A 27,654-nucleotide genomic window follows, 5' to 3' on the forward strand; every position below is an offset into this window, starting at 1 on the left:
AAACAGCCACAGACACTCAGGAGAATGAAACGTGTGCTTGTCAATCCTACCACCTTGGCTGGCCAACCCACGGAGACAAAGCTGCCAACAGCCTTCCATGCATTTATGGTAGGTAGCATGGGGTAGGCATTTCCTTGAAGCTGTGCCTGAAGCCATAAACAACAGTTCCTGCTGTTGACACTGCGCTGCTGACTGCCAGAGATCACTTGCAGAAAGGGTCAAAAGGGCCTTGCTCACCTGTTTCTCAACAACCGTGGGCAAGAGCGTCCAACTCAGTAGAGAGAAGTCAAATTCATAACACTGTTCACCTTGTACATCCTTAAGGTCTCAGTCCGCAGCCTCCCAAAATTAGAAGAATGACTCTCATATACACCCATTCTCAAGCTGGCTGTAAAAGGGAAGGAGCAGCTCTACCAGCAAAGTTTGTCACCCTGTGGGAAGTCCCAGAACAGCTCTGGTCCACACCCACTCACTCCTACTAGCAGATTGCCCACGCAAGACACGGAGCTGTCTTAGCCATACTGGGAGTCATCTTAGAGCTGCAACATCTCCATCTGATGGGCAGCAAGGATCTGGAAGGCTAGGAAATGGACAAAAAGCCACTAAATGTCCATATTCCCATACTGTGTGGTCTGAATTTCTTTTCATGTGGGCTCTGGCAGAAGTTGGCTGGGTTAGACACGGTGTTGTTGCTTCAACATCCACAGCCCAGCATACCTTTCACACCATACTGCATCACCAAAGCACGTATGGGCATGAAAACAATGCTTGACTACAAGAAGGCCCTAACTGTGCTTTCTGCAAGATGCTTTAATGCTAGAAATGCTTGTGTGGCTGAATTTCAGTTGTGGCTGAATTTCAGCCTGTATTTCAGTTGTCCCAAATTTAGTCTACTAAACTAGCTGTGTGTACCAGAAGTTGACATATCCTCGAATCAATTGCTAAATATACTTGCTTGCTGATGTTCTGAAAAGGACACTATAGATCAAACAGTGAAATGACACTGAAAAGGCAATCATTACAAGCTGCACTAGTGAGAACAACAGATATATTTGAAATAGATGCAAAAATTAAAAATTTGTCATTTCTGTACATTAATCACTTCAGCCCAAAAAGCAAACAGCCTCAGACCCTACTGCAAGGCAAATTCAGTACAAATTTAATACAAACCCCACTTCAAAGACTATAAACCTATTTGAAATTTATCTAGAAGACAACATATTACAAACTGGACAGAGTTACCAAAGCATTTCAGATTCCTTCTCTCGTGTTTCACATTTTTTTCCACATTCAAAGCTATCCTGGTTCTGGTGCTGTGCAACAAAGTTAATACACAAAGGTTTAAATATAGAGCAGTTACTAAATTTTTCATTGTTGCATAATGACTGTGTAATCTGGCTTAATAACGTACATAGGGTAAAGTCAGAGCAGAATCTCTGCACCAAAAATTCACTTCTGAAGTCAAATGTTCTCCAGGTAGGTTGTAAACGCAAGTGGTCTGGGCTGAGCCCACAACTCTGGGTCAGATACCCCTACGGTGAACTAATGGTTGTTTTTTCTCCCTAAAGAAAGGTGATTTTATCTCCCCACCAGACATGAAATTCAGCACAAAATACAGAAGTGAGCTAACTGCAATTGTAAAATGCTCATGTTTTTACAGGAAGACTCTTCACAGTTTTCATTATGAAATGCAAATACCTGCATACAGGGAGCACTCAAGTTTTACATAGAATCAGCAAACATAGAAGCTCAGGATCCTTTGTGACATGTACCAGTCAGGATGAGCACAGACAGCATCACTGTTTATAAACTTATCATAATTTTAAAGTTTTTAACAAACACTGACCAGCAATAAAAACTTCCCCATTGTGACTTCAGGATTCATCTGCCACAAAGATAAAATCAGAGAGAGGAACTCTGCTTGCCTTCCGACTCCAACATCAACCCCTTCTTACTAGAGTTTGGCACAGCAAGTCAAGGTCTCTTATGGACTTCAGCTCTTTTTATTTTGTGCACAGTCACACTCTTGAGCGATGACAGCATCTTGCTGCAAAGGGCTTTACCCGTAATGAAAATTAAATGTGTTCATCTTATTTTGTAATATTGCTGGATGACATGGCCATACGTATAATGTAGGTAAACATGTAACTATATACCCTGCTCTGCTTAGTAGAAGTTGGTACTCAAGCTCACTCCTCCTGAAGCTAACACTTTTCTTAAAGTAAGTGTCAGGAATGATATCTTTATAAACTCTACAATACTTTTTATAAGCTAGCAAAGATGATCCTGTACTAATTAAAACACATTTGTTTACAAAGACATTTGAAGAGATTATATATGAACTTCCATCTTATGAAATAATGGAACATCAACCACATAAAAATGGTTCTAAAGAAACCTATTTATTAATGGTCCAGACAGAATCTTCAGCAAAATATTAAATACAATGAAAGATAACAACCCTCCATCGAAGTATAAAATCATGTCTCTTCCATATTTATTTCAGTCAGAAACACTTTCAATACTTTCTACCTCAAACACATTTTTTTCTCCCAAAAGAGGCTCTAGCTCATACACAAGCTGCACAATCTATTTCAACTACATAACAAATTTGCTTTAGTGAAAAGGAAAGAAAACCTTTTAGTATTAAAGCACTGTACCACAGCAAGTCACTCAGCGTGCCCATTGCCACGAGATGTGTGAAATGCTTGCTCACAGCTGAGTCCCTCAGAGTCAAATCCAGAAAATTCAGTTACGCCCTTACAGCAAACCTCTTGGCTTTTTATTATCCAAGAAAAGATAAGCTAAACACCAGCATTCTGTAATAGATGTTGGGTTTTTTTTTCCATATTCAGTACAAAATCCTGAAGTTTGTCCTGCAGGTGGAGATTCATCCAAGGTTTGCTCCACATGGCATTTTTTGCTCATGTCTAACACCTCATAGAGGCCTCTGCAACTAAATTCAGCAGCAAAACCTAGGAAGGCACTGTAGCAACTAACAGGCAAAAAAAAGCTGCAAGCACCATTAGTGCATGTTAGTGAATTAAATGCAACAGCCCTACAATCAGTGAAACTGCCTGCTGTACCTACTTTAGTATTAACTAGGATTTTCATCCCCTATATGCATTTTCAGTGTGCTGAATACTTTTGTGCATCTCTTGCTGAATTGAAACCAGCCAGATAGCTTTAGCAGCCAGGTAGCTGGTGGATTGGGGTACCTCTGAAGTATCCAAACACACAACATCAACTGCCTATGAAGGCAATGGCTGCAAGTGTGTCTTACCATCGCTAGCTTTAAAGAGTAAGTGCTGCTATGAACTTAGTCATCTGCAAGTTTTCATGTGAATACTGCTCAGAAATGTCTGGTGCTGCTCCTAATGCTAAGGACAGAAGAATACCTCTGCTGCCTGTTATACAGCTTAGCATGTCAATGTTTTGTGCATTTTATCACTCTGAAAAATATTTAAGCTATTTCACTATATATAAATGCACACTGCAGCATTCCCAGTCCATTTTATTTACTTTCACTGAGTGCCACTTCAGCCCACCTGCTGAGCCAACACTCTACACTTTAACTTTGCCTTTTCACCTTCCAAAAGTTGCAGCATGTTCACCTTTTAGAACGTATGCATGAAACCAGAACTTATTCCTATATCTTTCAGCAAACACACATTAAGGGAGGTATCTGCAGTGCCACAAATATATGCATTTTTGGCCAGCTAAGGCTCTTGGCAGCAGCGTGCAGAAAGCTCGCTGGGATACAAGCTGGGGACAGATGAACACTAGCTGGTCTGCGAGGGGGAAGCTGCTGACTCCCAAGAGAGGGGATGCCTGGCAGACCTTGCTGCCCATGTTGCCCCCTTTCCCTCTCCCTCCTTTCCCCACCCCTATAGTAGCTCCCTGCTGAGTGCAATGACAGCTGCCTGTCCTAAATTACCAGCACTGGGCTACATCAACATTTCTTCATCCCTCAAAAGGCCTAAAAGCCAACCTTGATGCTCCTTTTACTCCAGTTCCCACTGGAGGGTGAGCTGTGGTGGCCCACGTACTGCCGTAAGCCAGGGGCAGTAGCCAGTAACATCAAAATACAGCAGCTCCTGAGGCTCGCTTTGGGCTGGAATGACCCCATAAAGCAACCTGGACACCACCAGTGTGAGACACCTGACTGGAGCCTCAGCAGTTCAGGGTTGCCCAGACTGCCCACATGCTGTCCCTTCACAAATGTATCTGACAGCAGAAGCAGACACACTGATAAGGGTCCCAGACCCACATTTGACTTTGGCCAGTAGAAGAAATAAAAGCCCTGTGTCGAACTCTCCCACTCAAGCTCTCCTCCTCCTGCAGAGAGTGAGCACAAGCTGTCAGAGGCATGCGAGGCGTGACACAGGCATCCCCCCCACTGGTGCCACCCCACCACATACTCATCACATACCTAAACTGACTGCAGATCAACCCAGCAAGACAACTAAATCAAAATAAAGTGGTCAGTTTCCAACCGGTCCTTTTCCTTCGTGGGCTCAGAAGAGCACTTGTGCAAGGCAACGCACAGGCAGGACCAAGTTAGCAAGGACTCCGGGGCAGCTCTGACTGGTATCAGTTTTAACTGCTGGGGAACCGTACCCTCAGGCTCTGCAGTATTAACAGCCGCAGGATCAACATCTGACCACCCTCATCTCCAGTTCTTTTTTCCAGGCTCCACCCTGCAGCCAGGCTTGTCCCCGTAGCTTTCCCCAGGCTTCAGCCATCCCACTGTCTTAAGCTGCTCTTACTGGAAGAGCAACCACGAAAGGTGTAACAGCCCTTCGCTGTCTCAGAAGTAAGTAAATGCAACATGCAGAAATTTGAGATGTGCTTCACAGGAAACGTCAATAAGAATTTACAAGCTATACAGGGAGACCCGAAAGCATCACAAGCAAACGTAACAGCAGCTGGATACCATTTGTCTTTCCTGCATGGTGACCATCTCAAATTTACATGTACAGGATTCTCCATCCTTTGACAAGAGGCAATAAAATCTCTGACCTTGCAAGAATGTGAGGCAACAGAAATCAAACATTATGGAAACAGTTGAAATCCCCTGCAGTAAGTTTTTGCCCTTGTATGTATTTCTTTTCCTCTGGAAGAAAAAAAAGGATATTCCAACCTATATTATAGCACTTCAGCATTCAGGTTGTGCTCATCTATAAAGAACAGTTTTCTGTATTTTAAACCTTCGAAGTCAGACAAATATGAACAATTATATACACCTATAGAAAAGGAATTTCTGTTTCAGGTGTCTTCCATTTTTAGCCCTGTTATCTCCTGATTATATTTTACCATTTACCTCTGTAACGCTTTTAAGCAGTAGCAAGAGAGGTATCACCTAGTACCACGAGCTCAGCATCACATAGTACCCACCTAATTTATAGGCAAAGGAACAACAGTGCCTTGTTGGGAAATGCACGAGTGATGGAAACACCTTTGTACACACTTGAAAACAGAGTGCATAAAAAAATAATCAGCCATGCTTTTAATAAACTTATTCAATACTTCATTCATCCAGCCTTCCACCTATTTGTTTCACACATTAAAATGCACGCATTGCAACATAGTGTCCTCCTGAATTAGACCTCTCAAACCCATCTGTCTTACTGGCACTCAAATTTCTTAGATTACACTGCAGGGAGACTTAAGAGTTTATGTTTGTCTATTACTGCAGAATAGTGACAGACTCAAGTAGATAAGAAAAGTGCCATTGCAAGATCACGCCATTCCGGTATCAAGCAGTTTTAATTCCCACTTAGAGTTACACAGAGGTACACACGTACTTACACGCTCCCCACTGAAACCCCAAGAGTGGATTAAGACTCGCCACCACTTACTGGAGTGTGGCAACGCTTTGGTCCTCACCGGCGGCGGAACACCACAAAGCAAATTTGCACAGCAGATCCTAACCCACAACATCAGTCTGCAGTTCTGCAGTAGGTGTGGTTTTAGCTGCCGCCTTTCACCGTACTCTTGGAAGTAATTTATTGAGGACTGCTGAGCATGGGTCGAAGAAAATTGCATTTATTTATACAAGGAAAAGCTGTGTAACAACAACAGGTTTGCACTGGGCTTACACACAGAGGGGAGCAGGATGATAACTATAATTTTCCACAAATTAACCACTCACCAAAAGGTGGTTGGAGAGGATGCAGTTAGTCTCCCCCACAAGTGGCTCTGGGGAGTGTGTATGTCCCTCTCACGTGGCACTGAAGGCATAAGGTGCAGCTTGGCTCTGTGCACACAAGCTACACGTTTGTCGACAGAAAACACCCCAGAGCAAGTCACTGCTTACAAATCAGCTCATGGCTTGAAACCGGCTTTAATTATCATACTGTTTCCCCACATCAAAATGCTAAGCAAGAACATCGTGTCTCAGGACAGTTGCCAACAGGAAGGATCTTAAAAAAAAAAAAAAAAAAAGGGGGGGGTGACTACAATGCTTAGAGAAGCCTAGAGAAGTTGAGCTGTAGCAGAGTACTAAGTGAAGACAGCATGGTATGAGGCCTAGCAAGATTTTTCTGCCTAATTTTAAACCTCCCTATAGACCTAGTTATTTTATACATATGTCAAATGAGGGGAGAAATGTGTTCAAGATTTTGTTTTTTACACCACCGTATGATGTCAAATTAAAGGAGCGGCACGTCAAGCTGAATTATTTTAGCTAAATTAAAAACATGCATTGCCGTCACACACTGAGCATGCGGCCTTGGGATGGCAGATAGGTGGAATTAAGCAGCCTTTTCCTGCATCAAGTTAAGTGACGAATGTGAGGCATTAATATCTGCAATACTGGATACCTGTGACTGTGGTTTATTGTCTATGGCACCTCTATATCCAAATGCCAAGTAAATACCAAGCATCCAATTTAACTAGCCTGACAAATACTGTACAGACTCCATGTTCCCACGTGAACCAGGCACCAAAAGAAACAACAGCAATTCACACCGCAGTTTTAAAACCTAATCAGAGCTAAGGCAACTGTATCTCCAGTTCAGCACCTAAACAATCACTTTCTCCTTCTCTGAGGCAGGAAGTTTTAAACTCTGACTGGGAAATTAAGTATCAGAAAGGGATGTTCAGTCTATGTCTTACTTCTGGTTTTGCTTTTGCTAATACTTTCTCAGCACCTGTACCTACCAAAGCTTCATGGCCATCTTAGACGGCTACTGGTGGCAGCTTGAGCATGCACCAATGAAGTTAATTGCCTTTTGGGGGAAAGGAAGTGGTGGGTGTTACTGTCTTTTACTGCTGTAGATACTTGAGATGTCCTCCAACAAGACAGATGGGGCACCCTGGGTTGACAGCAAGGTGCCTGTTCCAGCCAACCAAACCCAACGGAAAACACCAAGGGAAGAGAAATCGCCCTTTAATAATTAAGAATACATATCCCCAAATGTTTTGCTGTATGTCTCCAATTCCATCATTGAAACCTTGTAATTAGAGGTGGATAGACAAGACAGAATAAGGTGTATATAGAAACAAATTTAGGTGAAGGATTAAATGCACTGACTGTAATTAAAGATGGTCTCTTCCAAGTCTACAATGGGTACTCTTACTTTCATACGAATTAAAAGCTGAGCAACGCTTATGTAATATTTCCCCCCCAAACAGTGACAAGATCTGCCATCACAGGACAGTAAAGAGTTGCAGATATCTGACAGTCCTGCCTCAAAGTTTAGATTTAGCTTGCCACAGCAGAGATAGTGCCTTGTTTATAATTTCATTTTTGTCCTATTTCCCTTTCCATTGAACAGTACAAAGCTGCTTGTCTCTGTGTCAGGGTGCAGTCCAGCAGAATCTGAAAATGATCTATTTTGGGATGATAAGGTATGGAACAGCTTTTCAGAACTCTCTCCCTTTCCTCTTTCTTCCCCACAAAACTCAGCCCAGATTTCTTACGCGCAGTGTCCTGAGGTTATCTGGCAAGGGAAGGAAGTGCCAGAAGTTTGGACCCACCTACCATGTATGTAGTCAGGCAGCGGGAACTACCTGTTAGCACTTAAACCCAGTAACTGCTTCTAGCCAAACGCATATAAGCTCCCAAATTTCCCTAGCAGAAATTATTTGCTCCACCCATGCTGTTCATTTCAGCAGTCAACACAACAGCATTTACCAATTGGGATTAAATCAGCTTTCTTGGGGAATTACAGGGTTTGCTACCTTTATGTTTTGTAAATACCCGCTAATGGGGTATGTAAGACACACAGTGCCTGTGCAGTCAATATTTGCAAACACTGATGGTACCACCAACTTCAATAGGAGCTGCTGAGTTCTGGCAGCAATTATACACCAGGCAGGCCCCTTATTTAGTACCTTGTATCTTCATTTAGTTGTCTAAATTGAAACATCAACGAAAGAAAAGGAGATAAATTTGTTAGGCATTAATCCCAAGGTAGCAGTTGGGAGGAGAGGACTCACAAGCAGTTCTCCAACCTTTTAGAGACATTTTACCACATTCAGATGTAGCCTTTGACTGTTCCCCAAATCTTTTGCTTTCTTGCTATAAGGTAGAACCTAATACAAGCTTTCGTAATGTAGGGCATGTAGCCTGTAGTTTTCAAGCTGGAAGCGTTACAACAGATGACCTCATGTACATACATCCAAGCGCACACCTCTTCTGTATCAGCTACACCAATCTTCAGGCACTACACAATTAGTTACACTAATTTGTATAGAAAAAAAGTTTGCATAACATAAACTAGAATTAATAATATTAGCCACTTGACATCTTTCGACAAGTCCTGTCACTCTGCTCTATTCTAGCAGCACGCGTACGTAGCTCAGTATACGCATTCCAGTTTCAATCTCAAAACACAGCACTCTATGAAGACCCAAAACAACCCTCTCCTTCCAAAAATAGGGAGGGTGGGAGGGGGAAGGAATATCTTATCTGTTCTTGTGAATTGCACAGCTCTTTAGGACAAGGTAAGTCAGTTTTAACTGGATCATAGGCATGGAGTTTTTATCTGGGTTTTTTTGTTTGGTTTTTTTTTTTTTCAAAAAAGGCTCAAAGTGATGTGAAGGAACAGCATTATGTTTTTTTCATATTTATGATCTGCTGGGTAAATGTTCATGGTCACAACAGTTTCTGGAACCTTAACTGCATCATCTGTAGCTCCCCAGATGTGATGTGGGGTTCAGCTTGCAAGCCAGCATGCACAGGTCCTGCTGAAATCCCCTGAGCAGGACACAGAATTGGGCCCACAGCCTGCTACATGCTAAACCACCACGTATAGCACGGGAAAAAAAACAGATTAAAAAGTAATTGACCTGCAAAGGAATTCTGTGTAGTAAATATAAGCACAGTTGTCTGCCGACAGAGACCACGAGGGGAAAGCAGCAGGAGCTGTAAGAGGAAAGTACATATTGTTCCATCCAGAAAGAGATACTTTGAATTTGGGACCAGGCCACTGTATATCCAATACTCAAACAGGTTAATCAGCCGGCAGAAAGGAGTGCTAAGAGCTAGAGATGCCAATACAGCATGGAGACAGGGAGAGGAGGGGAGAGGACAAGTAATCCACAGAATATAGCCACCTCCTCCAGCCTACGTTGCTCCCTTAGTGTCTACTCCAACCAGGGACACTGGGTCATCAAAATTTTGTGCTCATGACATACTTGCGATAAAATAATCCAGCCTTCTGTAGACTTGGTGTGAATCCAGAGTGCAGAGCCAACCTTGCCTTAAGGAGCTGGCTTTCAGGTGCATTTGCCTCCTCTTCAAACCATGTCAGGTACCACTTCTGTATACCCAGTTTTTGTCTGTGGGTTTCCACAGGCTTGACTGGTTGGGATTCAGCCAAGGATTCCCATCACATTATGTAAGACTTGTTTCAGAAGCCAGCTTCTTAAAGCCCATTAGCTGCCTAAATACCTTTAAAAAAAAAAAAAAATCAAGTTCCAGCTCACTTGCCCAGATGTAGCTAAGCAAGCTTAAATGGACAACATTTTTTTTTGAGCCCTAATTCAACAAATCTTTTTCTCCTCTAATCAAGAGAGCAGTCACCACCAGGCATCTCTTCCCCTGTTTGCAGGGAATCAGCACCTAGCTGTTGTCTGTGTGGTCCTGAAAGTACCTGGAAGTCTGGCTCATCTATCTCCATTTTGTACAAGACCAGCCCACTCTTTTTACCACAGTGGATAAGAGTTGGCCAGGTCAATTAGCAGATGTTGAGAACATAAACCACCTTTCACATAGTCCATTAAGAGGCCGACACACAATACACTTATGTTTGGAGAGAGGCATGAACAAATTCAAATGGAAAAAATGCATACACTTGGTTTCTCGCCCATCTGCTTTCTGCTGGCTGTTTGGCTGGCCAGGAAGCACACGGCTTTCTGGAGCCCAGACCCAAGACTGCATTTAGGCCCTGCAGTTCAAAGCCAACTTCAGCAGGAAAGAGGACATCACAATTTAGTCAAGACTCTATTTTAGTCCATTTTTCATTGCTGAATAAAAGCTTTGTCCAAAGCATGAGGATGTGCACAAGGATCTCTGACACCTGGAACATAAATTTCTGAGCAGATTAACTTCCAAGCTTCATCTGCTTAATAAACTGCTCCTTTCCAAAGAGCAGTCTAGGTGGGAAGACGCTGTTTTTGGGAGTGCACCACCAGGTGAGCTGCCGTGTGCACTGAAAAGGCAGCAGTTTAGTGTACAGGCATTTACAGTAGCTATTGCAGCGAGTAGTACAGGACAAGCCACAAGTCCGGACATCTGCTGACTAGAGGTGGGAAAAAGGTGAGGAAAGAATAGTGTTTCAGCACAAAGCTTTAACCTTCTCATTTCTTTAATTCTGTGGATTCATCAGGCTCAGAAACATGGGACATTTCAACAAAAGCATAGGATTAAATTTTGTGTTCTGTGGGTCCAGTTCTTTACAGACTTCGTTAAACACGCTCCACAAAAAAACCACTTATTACAGCAATTTAGGACACAAATGCCACTATATACTTCACCCCTCTGTTGGAAACCTGAGGTTAAATGACAGGTAAAAGGGGGTTTGAGCTGAGACTCAGCCATGTGCTGGCTGGGGCAACCCATTCACCTGACCACGAGAGCTGGCATCCTCAGAGACAGTCACAGCTGAGGTGAGGGGTGATGGCTAAACCATGGTAGCTGTCTTCTCACAAAGGAAAGTCAGACTCTTAAGACACTACCCTGTTTAAGCAGTGCAAAAGTATGTTTATTGCAGTTCAAGTGAATTTACACCAACCAGATGGTGTAAAAAGTTCCTTACTTGACAAGAGAACCAGAACAAACAGATATAATGTGGAGGTTAAGCTCTGCTAGTAAGATGAGGTGGTTCCCACCACTAATGTAGCAGCCACATATTCTAGATGGCTTATGTATAATCTGGTCATGTTCTAGAAATGGCAGCAGTTTTTACAGACCCATTATAACAATGCTATTTGTACCAGGTCAGTAAGACCCATCCAATGCAGCACTCTCCAAGCAATAGCAGCCAAAACTGAATGCGTAGGAGAAATACAAAACTGTCAAAGAAGTGAACTGTACTATTGTGTACTGTGAATTAACACCACCACTCAAAGAAGCGATCCCACCCTCTCCCTGTGCTGGCATTTGGGCATGCCTGTGATAGTGAGCTGGGTGAGGAAAATGAACTGGCTGAAGAAGCAAGCTTCCCCTCTCCCTCTGGTGCTGGCAGGAAGCAGGACCCAGCAGCAGCAGCGTGCAACCGAGCTGGGTTAAACTCATGACGGAAGCACAGCAACAAGACACATACTAGCTAATCCTTCCCTGGAAGTAGTTTACCTCCAGCAGCCAGTTAGGGGATTTCCTCAGCTACTGGCTACACCATAGCTATTCAATATGATGGATCAATGCACTTATATCTTTATGCTGTGTAACAGTACTAACTGCAATGGTAATTTATGATTTTGAAAAGGCAGCCCATAATAAAAATAAACATTAAGCATTGTTTCGGTATGCTATTATTTCAATGACCTTTCAGTTCTGTTTCAAAAATACCAAGTTTATCAGCAACTGGTGATTATGTGCTTTTCACTAACTCTGCCATTTAGTAACATGAAGAACCACAGACAGAATTTCAAGACATCCACCTATGTACTCTCTCAGCTTATACAAACTTTAAACTCCAAGTGAGCCTGGTGGGTGAAATTAATGTACCAATGAATGTAACTGTGCTCCTGGCAAGCTCATCTGCACTTCTTTCATGAGAAAACTGACTATCTGTTGGAACTTAATTTCAGAGGCACCTACTCAGATGCTGCACTGCTGAAGACCATGCTCAAGATTGCTGGTCCATCCTGCCCGAAAGCATTCAACAGCTCCTTTTCTAATTATGCTCTCACTGCTTGCCAGGAGTTTACTATTTTGTGGAATGCAGGCAGGAAAACTTTCACCCCTGCTGATCTGCCCCTTCCCCCTTTCTTAATTAAAAAAAAACAAAACAAAACCAACAACAAAAAAAACACCCAAACCCCAAAATACCCCAAACGCAAACCAAAACCCACAGAGAACAATACAAACAGTTTGACAGAGGCAGGAGATAACCATCCAACTAGACCAAGCCACACTATGGTCACCCAGCCAAGGTAGCGGTTCAGCTCACACGTTCAGCTCACATGGTGCCAGCTTTGGGACAGCAGCAAATGGCTTGCTGATTTCAAGGCACACTTTTCACTAATTCTTAAAAGCTGTTCACAGAATCACAGAATGGTAGGGGTTGGAAGGGACCTCTGGAGATCATCTTGTCCAACCCCCCTGCTTGAGCAGGCACACCCAGAGCAGGGGGCACAGGACCGTGTCCAGGCAGGGTTTGAATGTCTCCAGGGAAGGAGACTCCACAACCTCCCTGGGCAGCCTGTTCCACTGCTTTGTCACCCTCACAGGAAACAAGTTTTTTCTCATGTTTAGCTGGAACTTCCTGTGCTTCAATTAGTGCCCATTGCCCCTTGTCCTGTCATTGAGCACTATTGAAAAGAGTCCAGTCCCATCATCCTGACACCCACCCTTTAGATATTTATTGATATCTTCTCTTCTCCAGGCTGAACAAACCCAGGTCTCTCAGCCTTTCCTCATAAGGGAGATGCTCCAGTCCCCTGATCATCTTGGTAGCTCTCCACTGGACTTGCTCAAGCAGTTCCACATCCTTCTTAAACTGGGGGGCCCAAAACTGGACACAGCACTCCAGATGTGGCCTCATTAGGGCGGAGTAGAGGAGGAGGATAACCTCGCCTGACCTGCTGGCCACACTCCTTTTAATGCCACCCAGTTCTTTAAAATCATTCAGTTTCACAAACTGTTCTCAAAGACTTGGCCACAGAAATGACAAGAGTTTGAACTCCTCCTGCAGCAGAGCTCCTCACAGCCAGGCAAGAGTAAAATGACTTTGTCACCGAAGCAGCCCTGACAGGTTGGTCCCAATATCCCTCGTCAGGGCTCCACATGCTTCCAACGAGAAAGGATGGAGCACGGCAGGGAGGTGCCACTTCCTCCCTGTCCTTCCTTCCAGTCCTGCGCAAGCTGGGGGGACAAGTCCACACATGAATAGCAGAGGGCAGATGACTCACTGCCTTCACATATCAGCGTGAAGATTGCAGTACCATCTTCAGGGGGATATACTTTGGGTTTTACACTGTAATGTAGAACTAGTATAAACTGATGCAAATAAATGAGATTATGGTGTGTCTTTGAAGAAACTTGAGTCTCTTATGCATTCTTGGTTTTTTTTTGTTTTGGGTTTTTTTTTTTTGGTACACTATGAAGGTTGAATTCCTCTGTACAGCTGTCGGGTTAGGTCAATTTAAAAACTGCCTTGCAAAAAAAGTCATGATTACCCATGTGCTTGCTATATACATTGCTCTGTGAAAGCCTATTGATAAAATGCTCTGGCTGGAAACAATTACAAAAAATATATACATGAATATACATGTATATGTCATTAGGAACTAGTTACATCCAAGTGCCATTCTGATTGACCAGTCTATAATTATTAAAATATGTTTTAGAACCTCATCTGTCCTTAGGATAGAAGTTTTCCTGCCTTCCTACTTTTTATGTACGGGGTGTCCTGTTTCATGGGTCTGACATGCAAACCTTAATCACACAGGACCAGAACAGGACTGCCATTAGAGGGAGGAGCCCTTAAAGAGTTTCCCTATAAAGAACACCCACTGAAGTTCTGAGCAGGGTATTCTAGGGAGACTTAAAACAGAGAAAAAGGAATTTTATGTATGAATTGCTGAAAAACACTTTAGGATAACTGTAGTCTAAATTCTACCATATAGTGAGAGTTTTTGCTGAAATTAAGTCTCTGCTTTCATTTGTCTTCCTCTGAGCATCCCCTCAAGAGCATTACAGAAGAGACCAAGCAGTAGAAAATGCAAATTAAAGTAGTGGTGCCGAACAGCCAAGTGTGCACACAGAGAGATCAACCACTGCCATTCCCACTGACACTGAAACCAGAGATAAAACCTCTGATGTGCAACAGCAATGCAGAACCTGAACAGCACCATGTAGCAGTACACAGCTAACGTGGCTTTCTTGTTAGTGGCAGCTCTGGCCACACTCATCCAGAACACAAAGGCCCTGCAAATGAGGAAGCCATTTCCCTGCCCTCCAGCGCTCAGACCAGCCCACAGACACCACGTGAGGGACTGGGCAAGGAGGATATGAGCAGCCATCTCCTCTCTTCCTCCTTGACGGGCTCCTGTGAGATAACCAAGCGTGCCTCAGCCAGAAGCATCATGGCAGTAGTGAGTCAAAGGCGCTGGTCTTGGAAAGGATACACCTCCAAAATCAACATCCAGAGCTTCACAGCCAGCAGGGCAGGGCTGCGCCTGGGCAGAGGATGGGCTCTGCTGTGAGGACCAGCTGCTACAGGGAACTCACTATAGCTGTGAATCTTCCATTAAACTTTACAAGATGCTCAAGATTTTAATGCAATTTTAGTAAAACAGAGTGGAAAACAGTATGATCTGTATTATCAGCTCATATACCCACAGTGCTAGAGGAAGGGTTTGTTAAAAAAAAAATTAAAATTACAGGAGTCCTTTGCACTAATATGTGAGGCAACTCAATTGTGCATACCTGATTTGCTTTTGTGAACACCTGTTTGCACACACAAGGATCTTGCACTAATTTGCAGTTTCTTGCCAGGAATAATAAAATCTGGCTTCAGGTATAGTGTAACTGTAGGAGGTACGGCAAGCAGCAGTGGTTACAAATATTACTTGTATAATCACACGACCTACCTTGCAGTTTACCTATTTTGACCTTGAGATGGCAGAGAAAGAAAAGCTAGCAAGGCAAATGCCACATGGTCCAGCTACTACAAAGATACAACACAGAACTGGAAGTGAGAACAAAGATTGAACAATTAACAGATCCTTCTTCTGCCCCTGCATCTGCTGCAAATGCTACTGTGCCTCATTTACTGTGCTGCTTAAACACATTAAGGCAGAGCAGGGGAAAGAAGAGGCAACTCCATGCTCAGGTTATAGAAATGACTAGAAGAAAAAAAAAAAGGAATATGTAGTTTAAATAATGACAAGTCAGTAATGTCAGAGCAAAGGAAAAGAAAGAAATGGAACAGAATATCTGGAAAGAGGATGGAAAAAAGCGAGAGTGAGAAAGAAGCACAGTTGGGGCCAAAGATTTATTTTTTAAAGAAGTGTGACCAAAGGACAGAATTTTGCATGACGTTATTTTCCTGAAAACTCTGTCAGCAGAACTTCTGCCAGCTGATTTCACTGCCTTAGCCAATACTCTGCACTCTGCAGCCTAGGCCTGCATTTGTGAGCTTGAGCCTTCCCCAGTTCCTCTCATCTCTAGGATGACCACGTGGCTATTAGGCAGAGCTATATTTTATTCACTTTACAATTAAACTACAGGAAAGCGTGTAGGCATGCAAGGGAAGTGATGGTCTAGCTGCTACATAACTGCAGCCACAGAAAAACACACCAAAAAAACCCTGTGAGTTCAGTCTTATCACGCCATCAACCACATTTCACGTTATTTACAAGCATGCAAATAGGTTCGTCATATTGATACATACACCCCTTGCTTTCTTTGGATGGATGAAACCTGAAAGACCACAAGCTACACAAAAAAGAACAAAAAAACTACCCAAAAGAGAGTTTGTCCTGCTGCCTGAATGATAAGTGAAAGGCAGCAATCCTGCAGTGAGGGTGCCACGGTGCTGCTCAGCCAGGGAACTGAAAGCCAGTGCGAAGACAGGCACCTTTTGCATTTGGCAGCTCTCTGTGTGCACCTTCACAGCGGCGTACCCCAGGAGACTTCCTACAGCTAAAAAGCCCATCTGCAAACAAACTCTGACAAGATACAATAGATGGTAAACACTGCCTCTAAAACTGCAAACACGAGTTCTTTAAAAATTGCATCTTTGGGGTCTAATGAATGTCCTTGGTAAGTAAGTACAGCTTTTCACAGCGCTGGATACATGGAACCAGGGCTGCAGCTCAGGAGTTGCTGATTTCTAGCCCACACACAGCTCTTTGGACAGGACACGTACCAGCAAGGAAGCAGACGGAGAGGAAAAACGTATCTGTAGGTACTTACATGCAAGATGAAAATTAACTGCACTTTAGGCATACTTTAAAAAAAAATAGAATAACCCTGTGTGACATATTGTTCCCTGAAAATCATCCACCTTCATCATAAAATACTTCAACTGCACTTACAGCATTTAACACCTCTAGCAAACAGTTGCTGCAATCAGATTCTTTATTAGTAACAGTGTGGTTAACCAGTTACAGCATTAATCAGTCCAAAGCTAATTATCAGGGGTGTTTCAAAAATAGCATACCAACAACAGGAAAAAAAGCCAAGTAATATTATACCTATTAGATTTTAGTTATAACCCCCCCAACTTAATAAACTCTTAAGTGCAGAATCAAAACAATTTCAACAAAATATTCTTCAATAAGCATGGTAATTCTAATGTTAGCCATACATCGTTTAATTAGCTTTTTTCTCAAGACTTACCTATGTTTTTCTAGTTCGTTGTGTGATGACCTATTAAAATGAGAAAAGAAAAATTAGAGAAAAGGATAGATACCAAGATTTAAAATATTTAAAAGCTAACACCTGCATAAGCTGCAAAAGAGCTCTCTAAAACATGTATTTATATGGATTATGAAACAGCTTCACTGTTAAATTGGTTCACTTTTACATCCCTTAGATACTTCAAGGTATCAACTTAATTTTCATGAGTAAACCGTGGGTTAGGGGGAAAATTATAATAAATTTGCATTTATTAGCATTCAATAGATTCAGAGACGGAATTGGACACAAAAAACTGAGCAGGTTAGTAATAAAAACAGCCCACAAGATTTGTATCTGTGAAGAAAAAATTATGAGGGGGCAGAAAGTGTTAGAAGATCTAAATGGCAACAGGTAAAAGAAAAAAGCACCCAAAAAGCTAGCTTTCAAGCCCATGGAGAAGCAGAAAGAAAAATCAGCAGCTAACCACTGCTGCTGCTGTTGACATCTTAATGGCAAAAAAAAAAAAAAAAACCCCAACAAAAAACCAAAAAGGACTCTTCTTAATTCATCTAAATCTACAAACTGGGGGGGGGGGGGGCAGAATCACAGTCCCTGCACTGACCACATCAGTATGCTATGCTCTTCCAATGTACTATGATTCAAGACTTTTTCCCCCCTTTTTTAATGTCTAAGTTTTTTTTGCCTTTAGAAGGCAGCCCTAACTTCTTGATGGATTTTTTTTTAATTGATTCAGCTGGAAATATTCATTTCATCTATTTATAACAGCTCAGATTAAAAACATTCCTAAAATGAAGTTATTGTCACCACTTCAAAGCCAGCAACTTCCCAGACCTTTAGTTTCGTCCAGCTGAAAACACTGCCAGTACATAAGGATCAAAAAGATACAAAGGCAGTGACAGCTTTTACAGCAGGCAGATTACGTCAAAGTAGCTGTCCTACAACGTGCTGTAACCCCTGCCTGCATCTGGGCATGATGTGCAGACCGAGACGGCTCTGTGGAGGTGTAAGCGCACGCTCCATCAAGGGAGCAGAGACATCCCAGGGTGAGAAAGTCTTCCTGCATAAACACATGACCTGCCCAGTGGCAAACTGTTCAGCCTCTCCCCGCGCACACGCATGCAGCTGGATGCTGCAGCATACCCAGGTGTTACTGATGACAAAAGCATCTCTCTGGTCACAGAGAGGGGGGGAAAAAAGAAGGCGAAGTTCATGCAAAGAAATAACCAATGAACAAATCTGCAAGCAATTTATTTCAGCCCGGTGCAGCTCCTGATCCTGCAAGGCATTAAGCGAACTGTCCCTCCGCAGGTACAATAAAACTCAAATGCATACAAGGTTCAGCACTGATGCTAATCCATTTTCACTGGAAAGCATCCCAGTATTGTTACCAAGACATCAGCTGTGTCAACCATTACCTGGTATCTGTTTCTGAAGAGCCTATGGATTATTTTTTTTTAGCTCATTGCATCAAGTGAGCCACAATCAGGTAATGTGTATGTTCCTACTGTGCCATGGAAGTGTTCCTGACCAACACAGCAACATTGGAAGTGTTCTACATGTATTCTGTGCTACATTAATAGGTCAAGGTAGGCTGGGCTTGCTGTGATTCACTGCCTTTACCATTTGACCATAATAAGGGAATATTGTTTTTATTTTCTACTCCTACACACAGAGAGAAGATAGAACCTTTTCTCCGTGAAAAATCACAAACACTATGCCAAATCTGCCAATGTTTATGAAAACACACAGAAAATGTAAGTTCAGAAGGAACAATTCTCCCCAAACACCCCCAACGGGCCTATCAAAGGCACAAAGACACCCTTCACAGGGAGCTCTGGAAAAGAGAAGAAATAGAGGCTGGCCTAGATGCAGCCCTATGGCATGACCTCCCTGACATTTTTGGCAATTATACACAAGCTGAACATGATCACTGTAACCAGCCAGTTCCAACCTGCTTGCTGTAGGGGAGTTCACTGCCAGCTCCAGTGACCATGCATGGCGACTGCTGCACCAGTGCGAAGAACACTGGCCAAGAAATTCAGCCTGCACAGGGTATTTTGCTGGGTTAAGAGAGGATGTAATGAGTAGCTGGAAGTCCTTCTGCATGCAGCGCACCTACAAGGCACCTCTGGCTCATGAAGGGTGACCCTGGTGTTTGCCTGGAATACGTCCTGCCATCCTGCCACAGCAGCTTTGGAGGGGCACAGCTGCCTGCACTGGTTATGCCAGCTACAAAACGGAGTGGTGGCGAATGCGTGCCTCTTTGCAGAGCTCTTTGGGATGCAGAAGCCTGATCAATATGTGCAAACATGGGCACCAGACGCACATTTCAGGAGGTGCAGGGAGGCTGACTAATGTCTCAACTATCAGGCCCTATCTGGGAAGCAAAACTGAGAGTTTCAACATTTACCTGACAGTTCCTCCATCTACAGAACTGGCTAAATACCCAATTATAAGCATGATGGATTATTTTTTTGTTGGGTTTGTTTTCAGAAGAGATGAAGCTCTCTAAATATTGCTTATTTTCTCCTTCACTGTCTATAGCACAGTATATTGCAAGAATATCCATCTCCTTTTGCTCTTCATGCAACCTGAAGCAAGGAAAAAAACAGAAAGAATGGGTCTACACACAAACCAGCAGCCCAAGCACTACCTCCGCTTTAAAATAGAGGTAGTGTTTGTTTATTATTATATTATTAGTTATTATTTATTACTTCAGTAAAAGATAAGGTGTAGGCCAGGACTAACAGGATATATGGATACATATATTTATACAGAAGAGACAGACGTACAACTGGTATACCACATTGATGGTATATTGTGACTGATATACACATATATGCACACGATGTCATTTTCAGAGAAATGGTCTGGTAGAGCCCTTCAAAAGTGGCTGCAAGAGAAGGAAGACTTTAGTGTTTAGCTTAAGTTCAGTCTATTAGGTTCTGTATCTCCAGGCAAAACCTGGGGGAGTTGGGGGTAGCAGTGATGAAGAAAAGGTGTCAATAAAAAGTTCCAGATAAAAATAAAGGGAAAAAGCCAAGAATTAAAAAAAAATCATCAGCAAAATCACAGATTCAGATCCGCAGTGCTGCTCATTAGACTACGCTGTTGACCCAACACAGCCCTAATATCCCTTTAGCAAATGCCAAGCAGTTCACAAGCTATGAAGTAGCAGTTAAATTTTCTTTGTGTATAAATTGTCAAATAAAGATTTGAAAGAAGGGGAAGGAGCGAAGTAAATGCAGTTGTTGGTCTGCAAGGTACTGTGCCACTTCCAACAGCCAAGTCTCTGATGCTGCCCCCTTCCACCACCCTCCCTCCCTTAAATAGGACTTCTGGGTACTTGTATTTGAGCATGTGGTTGATACAACATTCCTCACAACTAGGACGGGTGCTAACTGAGACACTAAGATTAAGTCATCCCCCCCAAAAAGAATTAACTTTCTACCAGTTTAAAGGTAAGCCAGCAGGAACTGCCCACCTGCCTACCGAGCCAAGATTTCATCATGTGTGACATGCTGCCTGTTTGGTTACTAAATCATCTTCCCCTACTCCTCCATCCATTTGCCCTATCAGATGCTGCATCTTGTTGGAAGGAAACTAGCACAGCTCCTGACAAAAGCAGGGACACACCAGCGATGCCACTGAGATTTTTTCCCCAATGTTAGTGGGAGTCAGGTCCAGGCTGTGAGTCACCGATATGCTACTGGTTGCCAATACATTTTGAAGTGCTATTAGGGAGCAGAACGGGCTGGCTAATGAAATGCTTAAAGCAGTGGCATTAGCCTTGCCTGCGCCAGCGCTTTCTGGTGCCGGCAGGGCTGGCAGGGTGTTGTACAACCCATATGCAGCAGATGCAACTCCACCTAAGGTCACACAGCACTTGGAGGGCCACATGCAAACTATGTTGCCTGCACTTCACCTTTTGTCCAGGCCAAAAGAGTAAGAACAAACAGAGCAAGAAGTTTTACAAGGTGTTACATGCTAAGTGTCTACATCTGAGTCCCACTCCCAAGCGTGTCGGTGTACGGGAGTGGACAGTTCATACACCCGCAGTCTCGCCTGGATGTGACTGCTACACAGCTTATGGCTGGAAAGATCCTGATTCAGTTCCAGGAAAATTCCAGCCCGTGCACATAACCTGCTGTGGGATGCACCTGAAAAATTACAGTCCACCACCCCAATTACCCGAGATGAGGAACAGTCCAATAACCTGTGCATAAGTACACATCCTGACCAGTATTCACTGCTTCTGGGTCACTGGGTTTTTATCATTTGTTTTAAACTGGACACATCACTTACAAAGAAACAGCCTGTATGGAATTAATCCACTAGAAATGACTTTTGCATTCTCCTCAGAGCAAACTTTAACAGGCCCTGCAGATTCAGCTGGGATCTGGGAACCAGGCATAGTGGCACAGCCTCGATGCAGAGCTCTGGCTCCAGTACCTCATTCAAGTTTGCACTGCCACGTGTTTGCGGTGGCAGGCTCTGAGCACGCTTCTAATACGGTGGCAATTTGTTTTCCTCAGCTGCACAAGCACTGCAACTCCTAGGCATCGTGGACGTACTGCAGCTCCTCAGAGGTGACAGACCAGTTGGTGAGACCTATTATATTGGGACTAAAATGCATCAGCTTTAAAAACAAGTGTGGTGACATCACTTGTTATCCCTCTGTCACCAAGCTTTGGGAAAGCAAACCCAGAGGGATCTACCGAATTCAGAAAGCCAGGCAAAAAAACAGAGATGCTGTGTCTGCACAGGCTGGTGTGCAATATTTTATTCTTGGCCTCCCACAAAAAAAAATTAAGGGAAAATAAAATAAAAATCAGGCTCTGATCTCTAAGCTGCTTTGTGTGGACATAGAATAACATCTGCAAAGAGCAAGGGGCTCGCTCTGTGGGCCACAGGTTGACCCTCACTGTGAGCCAAAACAGAGGAATTCGGACATTAAGCTCTGTTTTTATTTGAAACACTAAGTGCAGCTTTCATCTTTTTCTAGATATAACCATTTGCCAGAACACAGCACAAAGTACAGGTTTATTTATATAACACATAAGCAAAAATACTAATTAATAAATACAGAATTTATATTTATAAACTGGCACTTATTTTGCTCCCCCTCCCTCACTAAACCAGCTCCTAAATTAACAGGCCAAACACCGACACCCGATTCTTTTCTCTGCAAGTAAATTTAACTGTGACCTCAGTAGACTGGCATCTAACACTAAGATTTTAGTTTTCATTTTACCTTATTTCTGACCCTTCTGTGGCAAAGCGGCTGCCCGAGCTCCCCCACGCACAGGCGGTCATGCACCTCACACCCACGCACAGCTCAACCTCCCCCCACACCTGGTGAGGGTTGTTATAGCCAGGGCAGAAGCCCAGTTGTCTACAGGCTAGCACGGTTTTCTGTCAAAGTGCCTTGCCTCATGAGCAAACGTCACTGAATTTCAGATCTGCATCACATTCCTCCTCGGCACACTGCACATGTGTTACCTACCCATTTCCTTGGATCAAATGGCAAGCTTGGGGGGACTTCTGGATATTCGTTATTAACATTTCCAAGGCACAACTGCACTAAATCCAGCTGTTTTATGCATTTTCTTCAGTTGAAAAGAATTATTAGACTGCATGGCACTGCTTTAGGAACTACAGCCACTGCTGTGAAGAGGAGACATTTATTATATTGTGGTCAAGCACCTGGTAAGTACTAGAGTAACAAGAAGATGTGACCTATGCTCACATCCCCTCAAAAGACAATCTTGTACCTTTCTCCAATCTCCTGTTGTCTTTACAAAACAAGAATCCAGTTTAATTTGCCAGAGGATTTTGGTCAAAACTACTGTAGGGGAACAAGTCTGAAATTCAGCTGAGGGCACGATACAAACGACAAACCAGTAAGAGAGAGAAAACAAAGCAGTTTGGTTTGTGTGACATGGGAAAGGGCACATCATAGGAAACTGAGTGATAAGAAAACACATAAAGACAAGTAATTTTAATGTAGAAGTGAAAAAGAAATGGCTAAAAATTGCATGTGACTGCTACCAATAACCCTGACAATATTGTTTAGCAGCAAACTGCTAATGACCACTTCCAATTTTGATCCAAAGCTATCAGTGGACAAAGCAAAAATGCTGAATTCCTGCCGTGGACAGAAAGCTTATAGATTTTGGTTAATTAAATGCAGTTATGCTGGTATTTTTCCCTGCATGAATCCAAACTTGTCAAAACTATTTCTCAATCGCAGTTGAGAATCCAGCAAGCTTTTAGCCCAGACCTGAGCATCCTGTACAAAGTGTGGGCAGCCTTCCTCCCCCTTCTCCTCCTGTGGGTCTGGGCCTCACCAGCCTTTGACAAAAGGATGGAGGTCTCAAGGTATGGTTTCTTACATGAACATCACCACCACCTCAGCAGAGGAAGATTTCATCTGTGCTCTCGCTGGACAACAGGGCAGCTGCAATCCACCCCTGCTCAGCCCCCGCCACACACCTGTACTAGACAGGGTACGCTCTTCCCACCCCTGCAGGCAGGCAACATGGGGAAGAAAATATAGAACAAAGAAGAAGGGTACAGCGCATCAGGCTTCCTCACATCTGACAGTTTTTCTCCTCCTCCCCTCTCTTCTGATTTTCCAAGAATGAGGAAGAAGATGTTTTTCATGCTTTTATACATGTATAGCTCATAAAGCATGAAAAAAATAAATGCATATATATATATCACTTTTTAATCTGATCAAATGCTGCAAACAGCAGGATACAAAAATAGATAATGAAACAACAGCAAAGCCCCTGCAGTTTTCTGCTCCTTTCCTACTCCTCCAACCTGAAGTACGTATTTTCATATGCAAGAAAAACAATGCAATAATAAGGCCTAAATTTCAGACATGTACACAATCATGCCTGCCGGCATCTGATGCTCCAACCCCAGTGCGTCTGGAAAATGGTTCAAGTGGAACAATAAGGACAAACACTTTGCCCGGTGGTTCACACCACCCACGACCACTTCAGATCCTCTGAACTTTGGCCAGTCATCTTCCTCTGTTAATCTTTGAGTTGCTCAGGAAGATTTAACTGTTATTATCAAAAATTCAGACTCTAGTCTGGGGCTTGGACCCAATAGCCTGTTAAGTTCCAAATAACAACAAAACGGTGATGCTAGTGTGCTTCATGCATTTTAGACTGGATGTTCAAAGCTAAGTATAACTTCTCCCCCTCAAATCTAAGCTCACAGGCAGACCCAAGCAGCAGTTGCTTGATGCGGGTAGAGTCAGTAGGTACAATGCAGAGGTGCCCACGCGGCCCTGCTGCTGCACCTCCGTCCCTGGAATAGCAGGGTGCTGCATTAAAGCAATGCGCCTGTTTCCCACACCAGCAAGCAAGCCCAGCATCCATGCTGAACCAGGTGGTCCTGGTGGTGGCCACCCTTGAAACTGCTTCTCGACAAGCATTATCCTGTCTAGTAACACAAACGACTCATCCCTAATCGCTGCAGCTAGAAGAAAGGAAAGTATAAGTAAACATATACATCACATACCGCAGGATGGCATTTTTGAAGGTTGCCACTGCTACAGAGTGAGAGTCAGAGCGAAAGACTGAACAGGTAAATAAATCTACAGGCAGGAAAAAAAGCAGGAAGGTAACTGCAAGCAGACACGTATGCCCCAGCTTTATAATACTAGCAAATCTGTAACCAGAAATCTTTTAATTCTGCTGTATTTGATAGATTACAAATCCTCTCCTAAAAAATCCTGAAAGCAGCTTACAGTTCAGACAAATAACTATTTTGCAGTGGATGACAAGAGACCTAAGAACTGAAACGATGGAATAATAGCTCTGTAAGTAACACAGATTTCTTGAATACGAGAGACAGAAAAGAAGAAATCCGTACAATTCAATGAGCAGTTTACAGCTGAAAATCCTATGAGACCTGTTTTGGTTAACTGCGATTTTTTTTTTTTTTTAAAGCAGTGAGCATACTTTGTAAGAAAATAATTAAAAATCTTCAGGAGCAAAGTGTCTCAGAAAACAAGACACGCCTCCCACTCCTGATGACTTTCTTTTTTAAAATGAACTGACGTCTTCTCTATGCTCCAAGATGAGACAAAGGCAGCAACTAAAACCAAAAAATACAGGAGTGTTGCAACTAACACCCCCTGAAATGACTGCCTTGCTTGGAGTAGAGGCATAGGGGAAAAATTTGCTCCCCTCAGTTTTCCTCAAGACACATTGCTCGGCCGTGGCAGGCACGAGCAGAGCGCTCACCAGCTCATGTTTTTCTCAAGGAGGGAGCTCGTTAGCTTTTGATTTCAGTTTGCACCTCTGGTGCCCCACAAGCAGCTGCTGGCCCTCTGCCCCACGCCTCCCCAGCACCAGCAGACCCAGCTGCTCGCTGCTGTGCAGGATGCGCGCTGGAGGAGCGAGAGCGGAGCGGGCCGCTGAGACTCACTGCTCGTTCGGAAAACAAGTCACGTGCAAGCCAAGTTCATTTTAGGCTATTCTACAGGAGCCACCATCCAGCACAACCGGGCAGATCAGACCCTGCACTAGGGAGAGCATCGCCGCTCTGGGGAAAAGCAGGCCCAGCTGGGCACGGTCCTCGGTCCTCTCTGGAGCAGCCCTGGAAGAGCAAAGCAGAGCAGGCACAGCACAGGACTGGAGGAGCTCCCAGGCAGGGGCCGGCACTGTCCCTGTAAGACAGCCTCCTGCACGTACACAGCCGCTGCCCGAGCAGCAAACAAAGCTGCAGAGAGCCTGCGCACAGCAGCCCTCCGCTCATGCCATCGCAGCACAGGTAGCGGCTGCAGGGAAAACAACAAAACCACCACTACCACGACAAAAAGGTGGACAATAATCGTGACAGATAACGACCGAGTCATGCACTTTGACAGATCTGCATGCGGCGGGCAGGCGGGCTGGAGACCCAGCGGTGCAGCAGAAGCCCCGGAGAGGTCAAGTTCACTCCAGCACCTTCTGGCTTAATACCTACAGAAGTTCAAGCGTGCGGGTGGGTCTCCCCCCGCCGCCCCGCACACGCTCCCCCTCCGACAGCCCAGCGCCGCGCTGCAACCCGAGGCTGCATCTGCTCTGGCTGCGATGGGGGAGGCGGCCGGTTCGCTGCCTGTGGTTTATAAATAAATGCCGGGGGGGGTGAAATTAGTGCCATGCAAAGAGAAGTCTGGGTGGCGATTATGGTGTTAAGATCTGCAGTAAAAGCCACTGTCGGTGAGCGCGGAGCAGAAGGAGCAATGAGGGCGGATGGTTTAGAAGTGCAGTGAGTACTAAGGAGATGGTGTACGCGTGGCAGTGTTTATATGAGAGATCAAAACAGAGCCAAGCCCATCCAGGGGAAAAATGGCGACTACCGGGATGGGGGAAACTAAGACACTGGATTAGTTATAATTTTTAATAAATGTATGCACTGCACATAAGCTAGACATATTGGAAAAGCTGCCGATTCATTCTGAAAAAGCGGTGCGTCTATTACCTGTTATTCTGGGATTTTCTGGCCATGGTGCCTGCCTTTGTTTTCTTTCTGGAATAGTCACTATCGAAGGGTAACACTGATGCATAGCCATGTTCTGCTTCTAGGGACAAAGTCAGCATTAGTGGCAATATATTTTTTCCATGCATTTTTTTCCTCCTTTGCAGGAACGCTAGGGTAAAGAACAGAATTTTTTCCGGTTGATTTGTTTGGATTTTATTCTGGCATCTCTTAAAGAAGCGAGACAAAAAATATAACGACTCGGTAAACCAAAAAAAAACTTTAAAAAAGGGAAAAAAGGGAAAAAAGTGCCGAAATTAGGAGGATTATTCGAGTGCACATTAAAAACGAGGCGGATCATGCAAACCCTTGTCACGCTGCGCTGAGGGGGTGGGGGGGAGGGGAGCACTGCCATACAATTAACGACTGCCACACACAGAGAAGTGTGAGGTATCCTGAGCGCTGCGACACACACACCATCCCCATCCAGAGCTTGACAAAAAAATAACCGATTTTTTCTTTGTTTTGGTTGTTTGGTTTTTTTTTTTAAAAAAAAAAAGGCCAAGGGAAGAGCCGTGTTCCTCCCCAGCGCGGTGCCTCCGGCGAGGCCCGGGCCAGCCCCGCGGCGCCCGGGCACCTGTGAGGTGAGGGCGGCGGGCTGGTCCCCCGGCCCGGCCGCCCGCCGCCGCCACACAACAAAGGCCGAGAGCGGCTGGGAGCGCCTGCGGGTGACTGACTGACTGCCCGCCTGCGCCCAGTACCTCGGTCTCTTCTCTCCAAGTACTCGGCCGCCTCCAGCAGAATTAAGAGAGAGTTCAATTCCATGGCCGCCGGTGCCGAGCCCCGAGCCCCCCGTCGCCCCGCGTCGCACACAGAGCCGAGTTCACGCGCGGGGGACTTCCAAGCCCCCGGTTATAAGGCACCTCGCTCTCAACCTACATTTGACACACAGGCGACGGGCACCCCGCGCCGCCAATAGGAAACCGCTATTCGGCATGGAGGCGGGACGCAGGGGGGCAGCCGGGCCAACCGGCGGCCAGAGCACCCCCCCTTTTCCTCTGGCTGGGGCAGGGAATGTTGACAGATCCTCAGCTCCCCCTCCGATTGGCTGGCCACTATAGTAACAA

General features: G+C 44.2%; 1 protein-coding gene across 3 annotated transcripts in view; it reads right to left on the minus strand.

Annotated features, from left to right (window-relative positions):
* MXD4 (MAX dimerization protein 4) overlaps positions 1-27,463 on the minus strand; it is a 39,665-nt gene extending 12,202 nt beyond the window's left edge. Inside the window, exons 1-3 of one of the 3 annotated variants that reach the window (XM_064448982.1) lie at positions 27,289-27,463; positions 26,531-26,699; positions 17,021-17,050 (exon numbers count right to left, since the gene is read on the minus strand). In XM_064448982.1, coding sequence (XP_064305052.1) covers positions 17,021-17,050; positions 26,531-26,699; positions 27,289-27,352 — 263 coding nt within the window. In that variant the 5' untranslated portion in view covers positions 27,353-27,463. The remainder of the gene's footprint in view (positions 1-17,020; positions 17,051-26,530; positions 26,700-27,288) is intronic. The other 2 variants (XM_064448985.1, XM_064448983.1) reach the window with 2 other exon arrangements.
* Between the last annotated feature and the right edge of the window lie 191 nt (positions 27,464-27,654).

This window comes from Phalacrocorax carbo, chromosome 4, assembly GCF_963921805.1.
Source record: "Phalacrocorax carbo chromosome 4, bPhaCar2.1, whole genome shotgun sequence".
NCBI lineage: Eukaryota > Metazoa > Chordata > Aves > Suliformes > Phalacrocoracidae > Phalacrocorax > Phalacrocorax carbo.